The sequence below is a fragment of the Aplidium turbinatum genome, chromosome 4, assembly GCF_918807975.1.
Source record: "Aplidium turbinatum chromosome 4, kaAplTurb1.1, whole genome shotgun sequence".
Lineage (NCBI taxonomy): Eukaryota > Metazoa > Chordata > Ascidiacea > Aplousobranchia > Polyclinidae > Aplidium > Aplidium turbinatum.
In genome coordinates, this window is record NC_137475.1 from 7,560,956 (window position 1) to 7,577,323 (window position 16,368).

Sequence of the window (16,368 nt, forward strand, 5' to 3'; positions counted from 1 at the left end):
CTTGCCATCCCTGGAAAGGAAATTTAATTCTAAACACGATTCAAAAATAAAATTCCGAAAAATATTTCGGGAAAATATTTTTATAGACGCCTAATTGAAGGCGTCTTTTAACGTTGAAATCTCTATTTGTTTTTAAATACGTAAGACATTTCTTCCATTTTTAAACCATTCTGCTCGCGTTTCCTTCGTCTGCCCCACCACCAGCTTGCCACCCCTGGAAAGGAAATTTAATTCAGAACACGATTCACAAATAAAATTCCGAAAAATATATCGGGAAAATATTTTTATAGACGGTCAATTGAAGGCGTCTATAAACGTTAAAATCTCTATTTATTTTTAAATACGCAAGACATTTCTTCCATTTTTGAACTATTCTGCTCGCGTTTCCTTCGTCTGCCCCACCACGAGCTTGCCACTCCTGGAAAGGAAATTTAATTCTGAACACGATTCAAAAATAAAATTCCGAAAAATATTTCGGGAAAATATTTTTATAGACGCCTAATTGAAGGCGTCTTTTAAGGTTAAAATCTCTATTTGTTTTTAAATACGTAAGACATTTTTTCCATTTTTAAACCATTCTGCTCGCGTTTCCTTCGTCTGCCTCACCACGAGCTTGCCAGCCCTGGAAAGGAAATTTAATTCTGAACACGATTCAAAAATAAAATTCCGAAAAATATATCGGGAAAGTATTTTTATAGACGCCTAATTGAAGGCGTTTATCAACGTTAAAATCTCTATTTATTTTTTTAATACGCAAGACATTTCTTCCATTTTTAAACCATTCTGCTCGCGTTTCCTTCGTCTGCCCCACCACGAGCTTGCCACCCCTGGAAAGGAAATTTAATTCAGAACACGAGTCAAAAATAAAATTCCGAAAAATATTTCGGGAAAATATTTTTATAGATGCTCAATTGAAGGCATCTATAAACGTTAAAATCTCTATTTGTTTTTAAATACGTAAGACATTTCTTCCATTTTTAAACCATTCTGCTCGCGTTTCCTTCGTCTGCCCCACCACGAAATTGACACCCCTGGAAAGGAAATTTAATTCAGAACACGATTCACAAATAAAATTCCGAAAAATATTTCGGGAAAGTATTTTTATAGTCGTTTTTGTGATGCTTACTTTTCTTGCCATATCACATTTAGCAGTCTTAATAGATACGATTTTTTGTCTAACTTTTCGCAATTGCAGTTGCTTTATCTTTGACAAGTCGAGTTTTTTATTTAAATTTCTGTGTTCACTGTTCATTTGGCTATGGAAAAAATATAAGATTTGCTTTGATGTGGTAACGAGAAGTGATTTTATCAGCTTCCGAGTGTTGCTACTTTCATCGCATTGCTTATCGCGCAAATTTTTACGGATCATTTTTTAGGCGGATCGCGCAGAATTATTCTGCCAGAATGACGGTGGTTTGCACTTCAACCAGTCAGCTGTGAAAGCACTGGCCGACCACTGCTGGAATGCTGGGTGGAAATAGAGGAACTGTAAGTTGAAATTGGAACCTAAGAATAGGAGCGACAGCAACTCTGACCAATCGTGTTTTTTCTTTTAATTAAGTTTGTGGTTTGTTAAAGCAAACGCAATTTTTCTTGGTGTATGGCCATGGCTTTCACTACGCTTAAACTGTCAGAAAAATACAGCAACCTTATGTTTGAGCCAGTGCTCAGTTATAAAAGCACTAAATGGGAGGGATGCATTGCACCCAAATGGAAGTAAGAACCGAAATACAAAAATTTTATTGAATTTGCAAGACTTTAACATACAAATATAGCTTAATGGTTTAAAACTACACACTGAATTTTTTTTCGGATAGGCTAAAGAGTTTTATCTTGTATAATGAGTTGTAGCTGATCAATCATAGTTTAGTTTACAAAATATTACCGCAATTTCAGTGTAAGTACTAAGTAGTCTACTAACGTAGCTAATCAGAACAAGTTATGATAGAAGTAACTTGGTTGTACTCAGCGTGCATAATGTCCTGTGGAAATGTGTTTTTATCAAGAGTAGTAGAGCATTGTCTTGCACCTCATCTTCACACAACCTACGGTACCGTATCCATTCTAACTTTTCAAGTATAATCTAACCTTATAAGTAGCCTATACGTTTGTTCAATTAAAAAGAGCTTGCTGAGTGAGTTCTTGGCTGTATTGGATTAGTCAGTCACTGATTTGTTCCTACTTTCACAAAACGTTCTTTAGCCAATCAACCTACTAAACCAAAAACTTCAAACAGTAATATTGAAAAAAAAAAGTTAAATATAGCGTTAATCTTTACTTAAAGTGGGCTAATTGTTAGATTAGGTGATGACTTATGATATCAATTTAACAACATGACAATTTTTTTGCAGCTTGATTGTTATCATATAATCCATTGATTCTAAAAATGTTGTGCACAATTGCAATTTCTCAAAATTGAATCTTGTTATGATTGCATATTGCGGATGAAACCTATAAAATAATATATATACTACAAAGCTGTTCTATTCTATGGCTGCCCAGGATGCCCACCATTATCTCAATGAACTATGGACTTTGTATACTTCTTCAAGCAGATCAAGGGTAAGTGTTTAATTGCCGTTACTACTAGATGGCTTGTAAACTCTTTAATTTGTTATTGGTATCTACTGGTCTATTTGTATATTTGTGACCATTTTTTAGAAAGATATTTTCATACTCTTAAACATGGTAATAGTTTGGTGATATTGTTGTGTGTATTAAAATTTTAAAGCGCTTTTTGTGATTGCTGTTTTAATTCCAAAATGCATCCAAACACCACTATCATCGTGATGGATGGAATAATTGTGCGTGATTTGCCTAATAAATCAATCCGTAAAAAATGCTTGGTATAGTAAATAATGCAATGTAAAAAATGTATGGTAAATATATAATGTAACTTCTCGTTGACATATTTGTTTTTATGTTGCTTGAATGTCAGAATGCCGTTTTTGATTTTTTTTTGTAAAAAATGTTTTTTCTAAAAACGTAATAGAGAACATTACATTAAAGCGTAAAAAGAGCATTACGGTACAACAGGAAAACAAAACAAAAAGAACATTAAAAGTTTCACAAGTTGTGATAACATTATTGATAAATAAAACTTCTGTTAAATTTTTTCTGTCAAATTATTTTGAAATGTAAAATATTTACAAATTTGTGAAGTGAACGCAATTACCGTGATGGTCGTAAGTACCCACATCGACCCTATATAAATCCGATGAAGGTCTGATGGTGAAGTTAAGAGTTTACTGTTACTTTCTGGCAAAATTTGTACTTCTGTAAATCAAATCACTGGTTTATTTATTTCTCAAAATGTCATGACAATGCACTTATACATTACGTGGTGAAATGAGAGAAGAAGGAAGCGAAAGACCTTACAAAGTCTCCAAGTCAGCTTTGGCTGTACAACAGTAGTACACCTACTGAGAAAACTGTTTTGTTGTTTTATAGTTTTGCTGGATTGGATAATGGGATGTTTAAAAAAAGAAAGTGGCTATTTTTCCACACTTAATGCCATGGTTACATCATTACATGTAGTGTAAATATATAGTGTAAATAACTAAATATAGCCACAGCCTTAAAAAAAACCATAGCAATACTGTTGTTTTCATAGTAACTCTTATCATACCTGATTTTGCTTTATTGTTTTTGTCTGACCAGGTTGACCAAAGCAAGTCATGTCTACTGCAGTACTTAGAAGAGTTTGTTGGTGTGTACCAACAGTTAACAGATCTTTTGTTTTTTGAGAAGAATGTGACAAAAGAAGGCGATGTAAGCAATTCCAGGCTGTATCAGTAATTTAGATCTTGTTGTATTTTGAAAATAGTATTGAATGGTTTCATTCCTTATTGATTGATTTTTTTTTATTAAAAGTTCCGTTAGTAAAGTTTGCTAATAATTAATAATAATAATCACTGGCGTAGAGTAAGGGGGTGCAGGGGTGCGGCGCACCCCCTGCTCTTGTCGGTATTGACATAGGGTGAGGAAATTCTAAAGCAGAGCGTACAGTACCTTACGCTGCTGGAATAGTCACGTGACACTATTCACGGCAATAATAAGTAAACCCGCTAAATTAGACGCACTATTTTCAACATGGTCTTCCCGCAGTGAGATCAATTATGATTCAACAGAACGCATTGTTTTGTTATCAGAGCACGAGAATCGAAATCTGCTCATTAACACATGGACATTCAACACTGGCAGACATTGAATTAATGTAAAAAAATGGGCTAATGTCCGCCAGCAATTGTTTATCTCGAGTGAAAAAGCTTATTCAGTAGTTCAAAGGAAAAACTGTAACTTCTGACCTGAGTGGATGAACCCAAACAAAACTAGGCCAGCCAAATATTAGGGTCCACGTCTATTAGGCGCTGACAGTTAGGCGCTGACAGTTAGGCGCTGGTCTAATAGGCGCGCACACTGTGGCGTCTGGATATTTAGGTGCGGAGCACTGTGGTGCCCGGTCATTTAGGTGCTATTCCTAGTAAAGTCTGCAGATTGTATCAGCTTGGCAGGTAGGGGCGTAGGGCAATGCTTTTCACACAAAATATTATATTGAACAGAAAAATATGTTGTTTTGTTAATGCGTGTGCGTTGTTGGTCATGGCTTCAGTGAGTGAAGTTGCTTAAACCGGCAATGCTTTTTCACACAAAATGTTAAATTGAACAGAAAAATATGTCATGGCTTCCGTGAGTGAAGCTGCTTAAACCGGCAATGCTTTTTCACACAAAATATTATATTAAACAGAAAAATGTATGGGTGAAGCTGCTTGAACCAGCAATGATTTTCACACAAAGTATTATATTATTACCGTGCCAAAAAAGGACAGGCAAAGACTATGGATCTGCCATGATTTACGACGTAGGGATACTTCCGTAGGATTACTTCCAATAATGTTCGGAAGCTTGAATAATTTATTGATAAAGCTTTCACCAACGCAAACCTGGACTAACAACAAATAAAACAATAATAAATCAATAAAACAACAATATATTTTTCTGTTCAATATAACATTTTATGTGAAAAGCATTGCCGGTTTAAGCAGCTTCACTCACGGAAGCCATGATATAATTTTCTGGAAAGCTGCCAAGCTGTTACAATCTACAGACTTTACTAGGAATAGCACCTAAATGACCGGGCGCCACAGTGCTCCGCACCTAAATATCCAGACGCCACAGTGTGCGCGCCTATTAGACCAGCGCCTAATTGTCAGCGCCTAAAAGACTTGCTCCCAAATATTATGGCTCCCCACGATGTTCTTGAAGCAAAGATAGTTTGCAATGTGTGAGAATTAAATCGAAAACCGATAAAAGAAAAGGTGTTTAATAGTCTTGGTCGCAGATATTGCCTGCAGTAACGAGGTCTCTTACCGCTATTATCACCTAGTCCTAGCCAACCTGACATCGTTGTTTTATGCGGCCGCTAAGGTTTGACATCGACTTCAACGATCATGGAATGTTACGTAATAAGAACGATTATATCCCACACGCAAAAATACAAAATTGATCGGTTAACAAGTGTATAAAGTTTAGAATTGACAAGAAATCATTAAATTTGAATCACTGCAAATAAATGTATTTAAAACTTTTACTTCGGCCGACGCCATTTCACAACCCGTAATCTACGTCGGCAATGATTTTTCTGTAGCAAAAATGCATTAATTTTGAAGGCTGTCGAGCTGGAGACAACAGCTTGTCCCGTGTAGTCTATAAGTCGAACCTGCTTTTTAAGGTGAAAATCACTTGCGAAAAATCTCGACCTATACTCGGGTATATACGGTATTTGATGTTTATGCGTGTGATACAATATTCTGATATAACTGCACCCCCGGTAATTTCTAAAACTCTACGCCTATGATAATAATGATATTCACATGTAGGTTAATAGAGCTCAGTCGTCATGCTACCATGTACAGTCAGATGGAAGCGTTGTTCTGGACCATCTTCCCAGCCTGCTGATTCAGGTGTGAAATACTAAAAAATTGTGGTTTTGTAAATTATGTTGACAAGCCTGGAGAATTGTAAGATGTCCAATCCATGCATTGTATTCTCATATTTATGTGCTAGTAAATCTGTACTCATGTTTATTTCTGCGCCGTAGTAACTTGTTTTAATTATTTTAATAGGATACCGGTACTCAATGGTTCTATCAGAATGAACCTTGAATCTATGTTTCATTGTTTATGTAAAAATCATTGATTTATTATGCCCTTAACTTTGCTCAAAGAAATTCTTACGCGATCATTTCACAATGTTGTTGTTTTTATTCAATACTGTTCTAGGTTATTCAGAAACAACTTATGACTTTGCAACACCAGTGTCCGGACCTCAACATATCCAGCATAAAACTTGCTACTTATCTGGTACAAGCACTTATTGTTGTCTGCAGGTAGATTTACTTGAACACAGTACATCGTTTTGTATTTGATTATATAATGACCAAGACTTGATCTTTACTGGCGGATTTTCATAGTGCACTATTTTGTTGAAAGAAATATTGTATTTCTTGTATATGTACACATGCATTTTGTATGTATTTTTATCATAACATGTGTTATGTTTATTGTTTATAGCATATTTCAGTACGTATTACACATTTTAAGTAGGCTACACGAATAAACTAGAGCATTTCGCTCAAGTGTGTTTTTGTTGAAATCGTTTTCTTTTCATGGTACATATACAAAAGGTTAAGTCATACAAAGTCATGAATGGGATCTTACGACTGCTTTCAGAACCAAAGATAAATCGCTCCGGAGTTTATCTTCCAGTTTAATTGAACATGTGGTGGCTATCGCGTCCCAAGTTATCTTGATGGTAAGTAAAGACTTCTTTTTAAAAGATTTTTTGATTATTTGTAATTCCACCATATGACCATAACACTTATTTTTCGTGTAATATGCTTAAATATGGACCGTTTTTTATGCAGACAAATGCACGATATGATATGTTTTTCATACATATATATGTTTTGTATGCCACTCGATAGACACTTGCCCAAGTATATAATTTCATATGATTGCTGGACCATTTTTATTTGATGATAGTTTTCAAGTAGACGATTACCTTTGCTGGTTATTTAGTTGAAGAAAGGCGACCCCATCAAGGAACGGGACAAAAGCATCTTGGAACGGTTTTTGGAGAACACGTTCCACTTCGTTGAATGTCTATACGACCCTTGTTTTGCGTTTAAGAAAAAGCAGAAAAAGTGAGTGACATATCCAAGTAACACAGTTAGAAAAACTCGTTACATTGCAGAAGCAAGGGCACACGCCAAACGCATATACAGCCCTTGAAGATAGATTGAAAGCGATAAAAGTTTAAGAGTCAAGCTAGACTTACTTATTTTTTGCAATTTTTTTCATACTGCTTAACGCTTATTGTTTAAACTGTGATTGTTTCAATTCAAACAAACATCACTTTCCTATTGTCTTTTGACAGGTTAATCTCGTCAACACCTTCAGACATCACCCCACTTCTCAATGTCGAAGTTATTCCTTTCTTTTATGGTAAACAGTTTATAACTTTTAGCTTAAACAACAAGTTTGTTAAAATCGCTTCAATAAAAAGTTTTCATTAATAAGTTTAAAAAAATATTCAGAAACACTACAGATCCATACGACCCACCTCAGCATGGCTTTACAACAGCAGCTGTTGCGCATGCTTGGTGCAATCTTGAGCGGCGACCAAAGAAACGCTCTTCTCGCCACTTCGTCAACTACACTTGAAATTTTACTGAAGTGAGTTATTATTCCCCAACTAAACAGTCTGCGTTTGTGTTGTTTTCACGAACATGCAACGCTGTTACAAAACAAAAAACACACATTCAATATCGATGCTTAGTTGAGGAGTTACCTTGTCAGTAAGTTCAGGTAGTTTTCGCTTGAAGAAGAAACAAAAATCTTGCCGGAATTGATCGAAATGTAGCATTCCTCATAATTGAAGAGCACCGATCAGAGCGAATGGTAGCCATTACTTTATGCGTATAACTTTCACATTTTAACGGTTACATTTTATTGCAATAGTTGTGGTTTACAAGTTGCAACTATATAAGCATTAAAGACTTTGTACTCACCACTTTGGACCTTAAATATTGCTAGAAAAGTAAATGATAGAATCTTGATGTATACCCCCCAACGCATCATGAATAGCTGAAAGTAGTGACTTTCCGGTATTTGCAATTGTTAGCGCATGCCAGCTAGTAGTTGGCACTACACTTGAAGTGCTCATTGGCAAAAAGTAATGTTCCATCGTATTGCCTTTGTAAGAGAATGGATTTCATTTGTATGTAATTTTCCATTAGTTATAAATTAAAGCTGTATATTGTATCAACAACCCGTTGGAATTGCCAGAATGAAGCTTCGTTGAAGCAATCAACCTTTGTGTTACAGATTGTTTTTCTTTCACAGTTGGGCGCTACGTATCTCATAAAACAGCTTCTACCTGACTACCTTGGGTTTGGCTACACAGAAAAAACTTGTATATTTTTATGTTTTGTGTAGATATTTATCGCAGTACATACAACACAACGCAAATGGTCCCTCTACTACTCAAGAGTACCCCCATCCGACCGAATGCACGCATGACGAAAGCATCAGGCTGGTGCTGCGTCTTCTTGTCACCATGGTTCACACTCTACACAACTCTGGGCCTGGTCAAGTACGGTTCTTGAGCTTATTTTTTTTGTAATTTGATAGTAAGTGATCAACAGACTTTCTTGATACCTCTCTTTTATAATCATGTTGACAGATTTTCCTGTGACTTTAAGCAGATAAATTTGCACAGAGAAACACAAATTACAGAGTTCGTGCTTACGTTTGTCTATGTTGTTGCTCGTGGTATTACGGTGTTGTTTGCTGATGAATGTTTACAGCCCCGACTTAATTTCACTGCTTCATGCAAGAAAGAACACACTTGGTGGCTACCATTTTTAATTGCTGATGTCTTTCGACCAGTTAGTTGCGAATTTGTCTTGAGCTGTTGAAGCTAAGGTTCCAATCTTTTACCACCACAGGTTGGCAATGTAACATTGGAAAACTTTTACGTCGCTTCAGCGTCTAGCGATGTTGAAATAATGCAAAACACAATTTTTGGAATGGAATAGAATACATACCCTATGTACGATTTCATTAAATATCATTTCCACTGCTTATCTCTTCACTTTTGTATGAAAGCCAAACCTTCAAACTTTTTTTTGCAATACAAGGAAATGTAGCTAGCTACAAACTGTGTGACGTCATTCCTCTGCATTCAGTGCCAACTGGACGTGAAGGCCGTTGTTGGGGAATATTTGAAACTACTATCAGAAGCTGGCATAAATCCTGACATGCAGTTGCTCATGATAAGTGAGTTGATGTTGAAATTGAAAAGATCAAGTGTCCATTAGGACTACTTATGTTTCCTGCGGTAGCTTTTGTGTTCGTGACTAATTAAGATTTTTTTTTTTGCTTCATTCGTATCAAACTAGTTGAGTGTTTCTCAACCTTTTCTTTTGTTTATTTTTTAAACACGCATTTACCAAACCAACTATTTTGGAACGAAATCTGTGCATTTAACGCACAGTCTAGCGTCCTTGATTCAATGAATTCATCCCCTTTATGTACGTATCGTATCCAAAATTGAGAACTTCGATGACAGAAAAATACAAATTATGTGAATTGTGTTTAGTTGTGTTTTCTTGTCAAAATTTTTACATTGCTATTTCAACACCCGAGTTTCAATTTTGTTTGTACGATTGAGAAATTAACATTGTTTCCTTTTCGTATCAGGTTTTATTCCTGAGATTTTGAACACTGGAGACAGAGCGGCTTTGCAGATGATGTTACTCCAGCACGGATGCTTAGAGCGCCTCAAAGAAGTCCTGGCCAACTTTAGATCAAGTAAATACAATCCAGACATCGAAACTAAATTTGTATAAGAAAAAAATTGTACCAGTGTGATAGCCAAGAAAATTAATTGCACCACTGAAAATAAGCCTTGTTAAATGAAGCATAGGTCATGGCTGGCTGTGTTGCCCCAATAGTGAGTAAACCTTCACAACGCTCAGAGGGACGTCGGTTCGACACCAGTCAAGGGCACTTGCATAGTCGAGTGGTGAGAGGTCTAGTTCGGTACTCGAAAGGACACCGGTTCGACACCGCTTAAGAGCATACGGCTGTGCATTTAGCAAGACGCTTGAATGCATGCCTGAAGATGAACAGGAAGATTGGCTTCCTCGCCTTCCGGTTCACTTGATCTAAATCTTCAACCACCGGGCGCAAGTCTGGATATGGCAACAAAGAAAAAGTTGATGGCTAGCTGGGAATTCTTGCGAGTGAACAACCACGACAAAATTGCAATTCTTTTCAACTGTATTTTGTGATGCGAATAGATAGATGACTGACAGAACAGCATCAAGTCAGGCTTTGTGTAAATTTTAGACAACTTTTATCCAATGATTTGGCCGGTGAGATTAACTGTAACAGCAGTCTGGGTCTCCATGCTTTCGTAATTTCCCAATTCTCTAAACCCTATTTTGTATGAGAAGTGAATACATTCGATCTTATAAGTCATTTTTAATTGCGGTAGTTGTATATAATACAAATTGAAAAGAAAGCTTTTTTCGATGAAGACATAACTTTCGTTTGGAGCTCGAGATTTGCTAGCAAAGACATTTACAAGTTTTGTCGACTTCTGTTGTGCGCGAATTTACCATCTCGGTTTGATTGCCTGGCTTCATAGTCAAAAGTGTCGCTCATGGCTCATTTAAATCATGTTTTTCGACGAGCTGCTGAAGCAAAAGAGAAAAACAACCCTGACAGCAAATCAACCGTTTTTGCATTATTTCAACGTATGCAGACGTTGAATCAGCGTAAAATAGATAAAACAAGATATTACGTGTTTGAGGGAGTTCGCCTGTCAAACATTTCAACACGGTTCTAAATTTCAAATTAAAATTGACTGCACAAGTTCAATAAAAATCACTGTAAAAGTATTTATGATTTGAATGCGGTAAAAAGATTTTGCCATGGTTTTGAAACTTAATTCAATGATGTCGAATCACTGGAAACATTTTGGCATTTCAATTTTAAACGTTCTCTTTTTGTATGAATGACGTCAGTGTGTATCAAAATATGTAACACCAGTAAATGGGAAAAAGATCCTCTCATGGTGTGCAGTTGTGGTTTTCTTTTCTCGACAAAGACTAAGTCTTCCAGAAAGTCAAACAAAAGTTGCATGTTCAACGTCAAATTTCGTTCTTTCAGATCCTAAAGTTGATGAAAAAAATGGGGACAATTTTGCCGTTCAATTCACAAACATTGTTAACTGTCTTGTTGCTGGGTCTATGAGTGCCAAAGTAAGTATCATTCACTTTGCTGTGTTTCATTATGTTTGCATGAAGTCATTTATCAGTCTTTACGTTTTTAAGCATCTTTTCTGTGTCACGAAAACTTGTTTTTTTATAACTTGTTTTATTTTTTGTTGTTTTTTGTTTGTTTTTTTGTTCAGGATTTGTACAGCAAAACGCTTGGCACATCTTTCATGCTTGAACAGTTCAAAGCCATTTGCATTCCATCTAATGACGTATTGACTGCCTTGTTGAACATGGTCAGTTGTTTTGTTCACACTTCTCAGACAACAAAATGACAAATTTTGCTGTCTGGGTGGGTGTTGTTAAGCTTGGACTGCTGCATCTTACTATGTTTTGTATTCATGAGTTTCTCTATGATCGGATCTTGCTTGCAACGTGATCTGTGCATCGACTTTCATTTCTTTTCATTGGTTTTGATTGTGTTACCATTCGCAGTGCTGAAGCGATAGACTATATCAAGCGATGAGCAATTATTACTTTCGGAGTACACAACTTAAAACTATTTGTATTTTTTGTGTCTAAGAAGCGAGCTTGCTGTGTGTTTAAAACGTAGTTTATTTTGTTTCTTGTCTGAGAAAGGATTTGATTCCGTATCAACGAAATACTGAATAGAATATATTTTTATACCACCAAGTATTACCCTCATGCAATACACCAAGCATTCTTACTGTTTAATAATAGTTAACGTATATCAATTCATTACGTCGCTCCTGTGTGACTGCTCTTTGTAGTTTCATAAAATACGCTCGTTTGTATGCATGCATTAACAAACAATTGCACTGAATTCACATCCGACGCAATTGCAGGGAGTTGAAGTAGAGGACGTATTAACGAACCCCGAACCTATAAAGAATGTTTTTATTGTTCTCATGCTATTTGATTGGCTTCCTGATATCCAGCAGGTATTTGATCGTGAGAAGTGTTGTTCAATGTTCATGTTTTGTTGAACAGCAAGTTATTTTGTATTGTATCATTCTTCCATGCCTCTCTATCGTTGTTTTCTTTCCCAATTTCACCATTAAACTTTCCATCCACTGTAGTGTAGACGTTTTTGTTTATCTTCTTCTTGACATTTTTTCTTCCATATGGAGGACTTTGATGACACCACGCATGGCGAGGAGTGTCCAGTCCATTGGAGCTGCTTATTATTTTACTGATTTGTCCCCCGCAACACTTTTAAATACATTTGTTTAGGCGATAAAAAGATAAATTCTTAAATTGTACCTAATCTTTAAACTCTTAAGTTGTTTTATTCTGTAACGGAATTGTTCAAAAGAATTCCTTTCCAATTTGTGATTTTTTTTTTACTCCTTGAGTCCGAATTTGTGCTTGATGCAACATGTATTAGGAAGAATCTGACAGTTCATCAAAATCGTATATTTTCTGCAGTGACACAAGTTATATCATGCTCACAGGTTGAACAGCAAACTTGGCTTTCCTCTATTCTTACCAGTATATTCACTTCGTGTGTGAGGAATAAAATTATCGCCTGTCACTGTAAGCTTGTCAAAAAAATTATAGGTAAGAACTATACTAATATTTCCGTTTCAAACAATAGGTATCTATAGTGACATTTTGCTATAGTGACACTTTTTGGAAATTTTTTTCAGGTGTCACTATAGGCAGGTTCTGCTGTAATAAGTCTTCGTTTGAGTACATGGGTCGTGGAAAGAAAAATTTGTTTTGTTTCAGCTTGTCTTGTCAACAACCCTGACCTGTATCAACAAACCGTGTTGAATCTCATTGGTTTGATTGAGGCATTAGGATCATACTCCTTCACTCACAAACAAACTCTCGCATTTCTCGAACTATTGCGGCAAGATTCCTCAACACATCAACATATGGTTGGTTCCGTTGTTTTGTTTGTTTATTATATGCTTCATTTGTTGAATCGCTTTTGAGACCAGCTTTGATGAATTACTTCACAATGTACAGTAGATGCTAACGACCTGTTTTAAACTGATGCTGCTAGTTCGCTTTGTTGAATTAATTATTGCCGAAGTAAGGAGATTTGCATTGAGATGGCCAAGTTGTTTATGAAGTTTGCATTTTTGTCTTGATTTGCTGAAAATGAGAAACTACTGCACCCAGCTAACAAAAATGGTTTTAAGATGTTGAATCAGTGCAAAAAAACTAATTTTGTAAGATAGATACTTACCATTATAAATCAGTTTCGAGTGAATTGAATCACTATTTATCAAAGAAACACTAAAGTAAACAGCCTGTTTCACTCGTAAAATATCATCTTCCATGTAGTAGTAGTCCAGTTTTTATCCGGTGATGTCCCCGTTACCGAGGGTGGCCGGATTCACCTCCAAGTGCCGCAATCGTCTTCACACCCTGCCTCCACATCGATCTGTCAAACGCGTCCTCTCTTGTCAAGCCCACCTTGCTGCTTTCTTCCTCAACTTGCTTTTTCCATGTTTTCTTTGGTCTTCCTTGTTTTCTCCGACCCTCCACTCGCAACTCCAGCGCTCTTCTCAAAACATCATCTTCATCCCTTCTCAAAACATGCCCATACCACCTCACTCCATTCGCCTCACTCCTACCACCTCACTTCCATAAGGTTCATTTTATTTCGACTGAAAAGCGTTCTTGTAATCCGTTGGTTTTGCGTTTGTGATAAATTTGAAATTGCTTAAAATTTATGCAAATTATCTTGCATCCCAAGCAGCAAATCAATCGCTTTTTTACGTTGATTCAACGTCTGTAGAATGTAACGTCAATAGGTTTAATTTGCAGGCTTTATCATTGGACCTGCAACTTCACATTTCCACAGTCATACTTACAACTTAAACCAAACTTTATTTCAGAACAAATATTTCAACAACTTGCTTCAAAGCCTCTCCGTAATGGCGGCCAGAAACAAGTGTGACGTCACGCCTGCATATTTCTTCGATTTGCAAGGGGAAACCTCGGTCAGTGTGTTTTACTTTCACCTATCAAGTATTTTTGTGTGTTTTTATTTCAATTTTGTAGTTGCAATTGGCTTAGCGGATAGAATGACTGTATCTGAATTCTACGGTAAAGGGTTCTGGGTTCGACACCAGGTCGGGTCATTCCTTTATCAAACACATCCACCATTATAAAAGAAATCCCCAGCTGCAAGAAGTTGCTTTAGCCGCCTTGTTTTATTGTATTGGGTTCTGTAGTAGTTTCTTACTCTCTTTATAATACCCAAACCAAATTTTCCAGGGCATAACTGCACCCACTATTAACAAATGGGGTGGCCCTGGATTTACTGTGCATGTGTGGGTCTGTCTCGAATATTTTCCTCACAAAAAGAATTCAAGAAAAAGACGCCAGCTATACAGGTGAATATATCATAGACCAGGCATGGCCAAATGGCGGATCGCGATCCGGTTCCGGATCTTTTCAACTTTTTTTGTGGATCTTTCAAGTTGGCTCTGAAAAAAACTTCAAAGTATTTATTTTAAAAATTGCTAATTTTTTTACTTTTTTTTTAAATATTCATCTTCATGAACTCGTAAAAATCGCTGTAAGTAACAGGAAACCACGTTTCGATAGTATTGTAAAATCAAAGCCCACTCATCATTTTTTCTCTCTAATACCAGACCTGTTCATTACAGCACACTCATTCACTGATTTTTAATCAAATTATGTATATATCGTATCTTGACGCCTTGTTTTAGATGTACCCAAATAATTCCATCTTTTTTGTATGATACAAAAGGAAAAATGCACATCTTCAGCCAGTGGCGTAGCCAAGGGGGGGTTTTGGGGGTTACAACCCTCCCCTTTGGCACGCGTGTGACATCACGAATCACGATATTGAGAATGATGCTTTCAGTTTCTATGTCTCTAAAACAAAGTTTGCCTAATTTTACACGAAACTGCATTAAAAGAGCGAGTTTTGCCAATACCAAACATTCGAATATCTCAGCCAGGAATTAGCAACAAGAAAACATAGAGACTTAGCTTTATTACCGAAAAATGCCCAAGAAAACATGATCTTATCCTTTTGCTATGCCACCGGACAGCACTATGTTACAGGAATATTTATACCCACATTTTTGTTGAAAATGCTCTCAGAATGCACCGAATTTAAAGTAATTTTAAAAAATTTTCTGGGGAAGGCCCCCCAGACCCCCCGCCGCTGGGTGTCGTCTTCAGCTCATTGTGGATCACTAAGTTCTCAGATTTGCCGGTAGTGGATCATGGCCAAAATTATTTGGCCATCCCTGTCATAGACTATAGACACGCGAAGCCCAGCCAGGCAATCAAATTTAACACATTTAAGTTTATTGCAATAATATTTACACAAGTCAAAAAAGAAAATTACATAGAAACAAATTACGAACGTTTTCGACATCACAAGATGTCCTCTTCAGGAATAACATACAGTACTTTTACATCTAAACAAAATACAATGGTTAAGTATTACAGTAAATATATAAATTAAATTTGTTTCTATGTAGTGTTCTTTTTTGGCTTCTATAATTATTATTATAATAAACTTAAATATGTTAAAATTGATTGCATCGCTGGGCTTCGTGTACCTATGGTTCAACAAGAAAAAGCTACACTATACCTGTAGACTGTTAACGGAAGCTGCGTACTTATTGGTAGCTTTTTGGGCATTCATGCTTATTGTTTACCGTTTATGAAATCATTTTAACCTGACTGTCTTGAACCTAATTCAGTGGTTCTCTAACTTTTTCAGCATGCTTGTACTAAATAAATAAAACGCAGCACACTTACCACAGAGCAAACTTATATGCGAATTGTGCAATCAATCTTACTGCATCGGCAAGGCAATAGGAAAATATAATAATATCAGTTACCGTATCCAATATTTCATATCCATTCAAGTCTCGAAGGATTGCCTGCATTTCTATTTATAAAACAAATAATTTATGTTCCGAAATTCCAAAAAGTTTCGCGGCACACAGTTTGAGAAACACTGATCCAAATCGAAAAGCCGTTAAATTGAGGAACCAACCAAGTTTTAAAACCGTCATCTTTTAATTCTATAGCGTTGACCTGGCGTCTAGAAAAGC

General features: G+C 36.3%; 1 protein-coding gene across 1 annotated transcript in view; it reads left to right on the forward strand.

Annotated features, from left to right (window-relative positions):
* The first annotated feature begins 2,490 nt into the window (after positions 1-2,490).
* LOC145768867 (neurobeachin-like protein 1) overlaps positions 2,491-16,368 on the forward strand; it is a 52,020-nt gene continuing 38,142 nt past the window's right edge. The window contains 18 exon segments of the mRNA XM_082580474.1: positions 2,491-2,562; positions 3,676-3,771; positions 5,895-5,963; positions 6,282-6,388; positions 6,732-6,813; positions 7,080-7,221; positions 7,461-7,505; positions 7,598-7,736; positions 8,499-8,655; positions 9,251-9,341; positions 9,765-9,875; positions 11,241-11,332; positions 11,485-11,587; positions 12,158-12,249; positions 12,763-12,868; positions 13,040-13,191; positions 14,161-14,265; positions 14,543-14,661. Of these exon segments, the coding sequence (XP_082436600.1) occupies positions 2,491-2,562; positions 3,676-3,771; positions 5,895-5,963; positions 6,282-6,388; positions 6,732-6,813; positions 7,080-7,221; positions 7,461-7,505; positions 7,598-7,736; positions 8,499-8,655; positions 9,251-9,341; positions 9,765-9,875; positions 11,241-11,332; positions 11,485-11,587; positions 12,158-12,249; positions 12,763-12,868; positions 13,040-13,191; positions 14,161-14,265; positions 14,543-14,661 (1,880 nt within the window).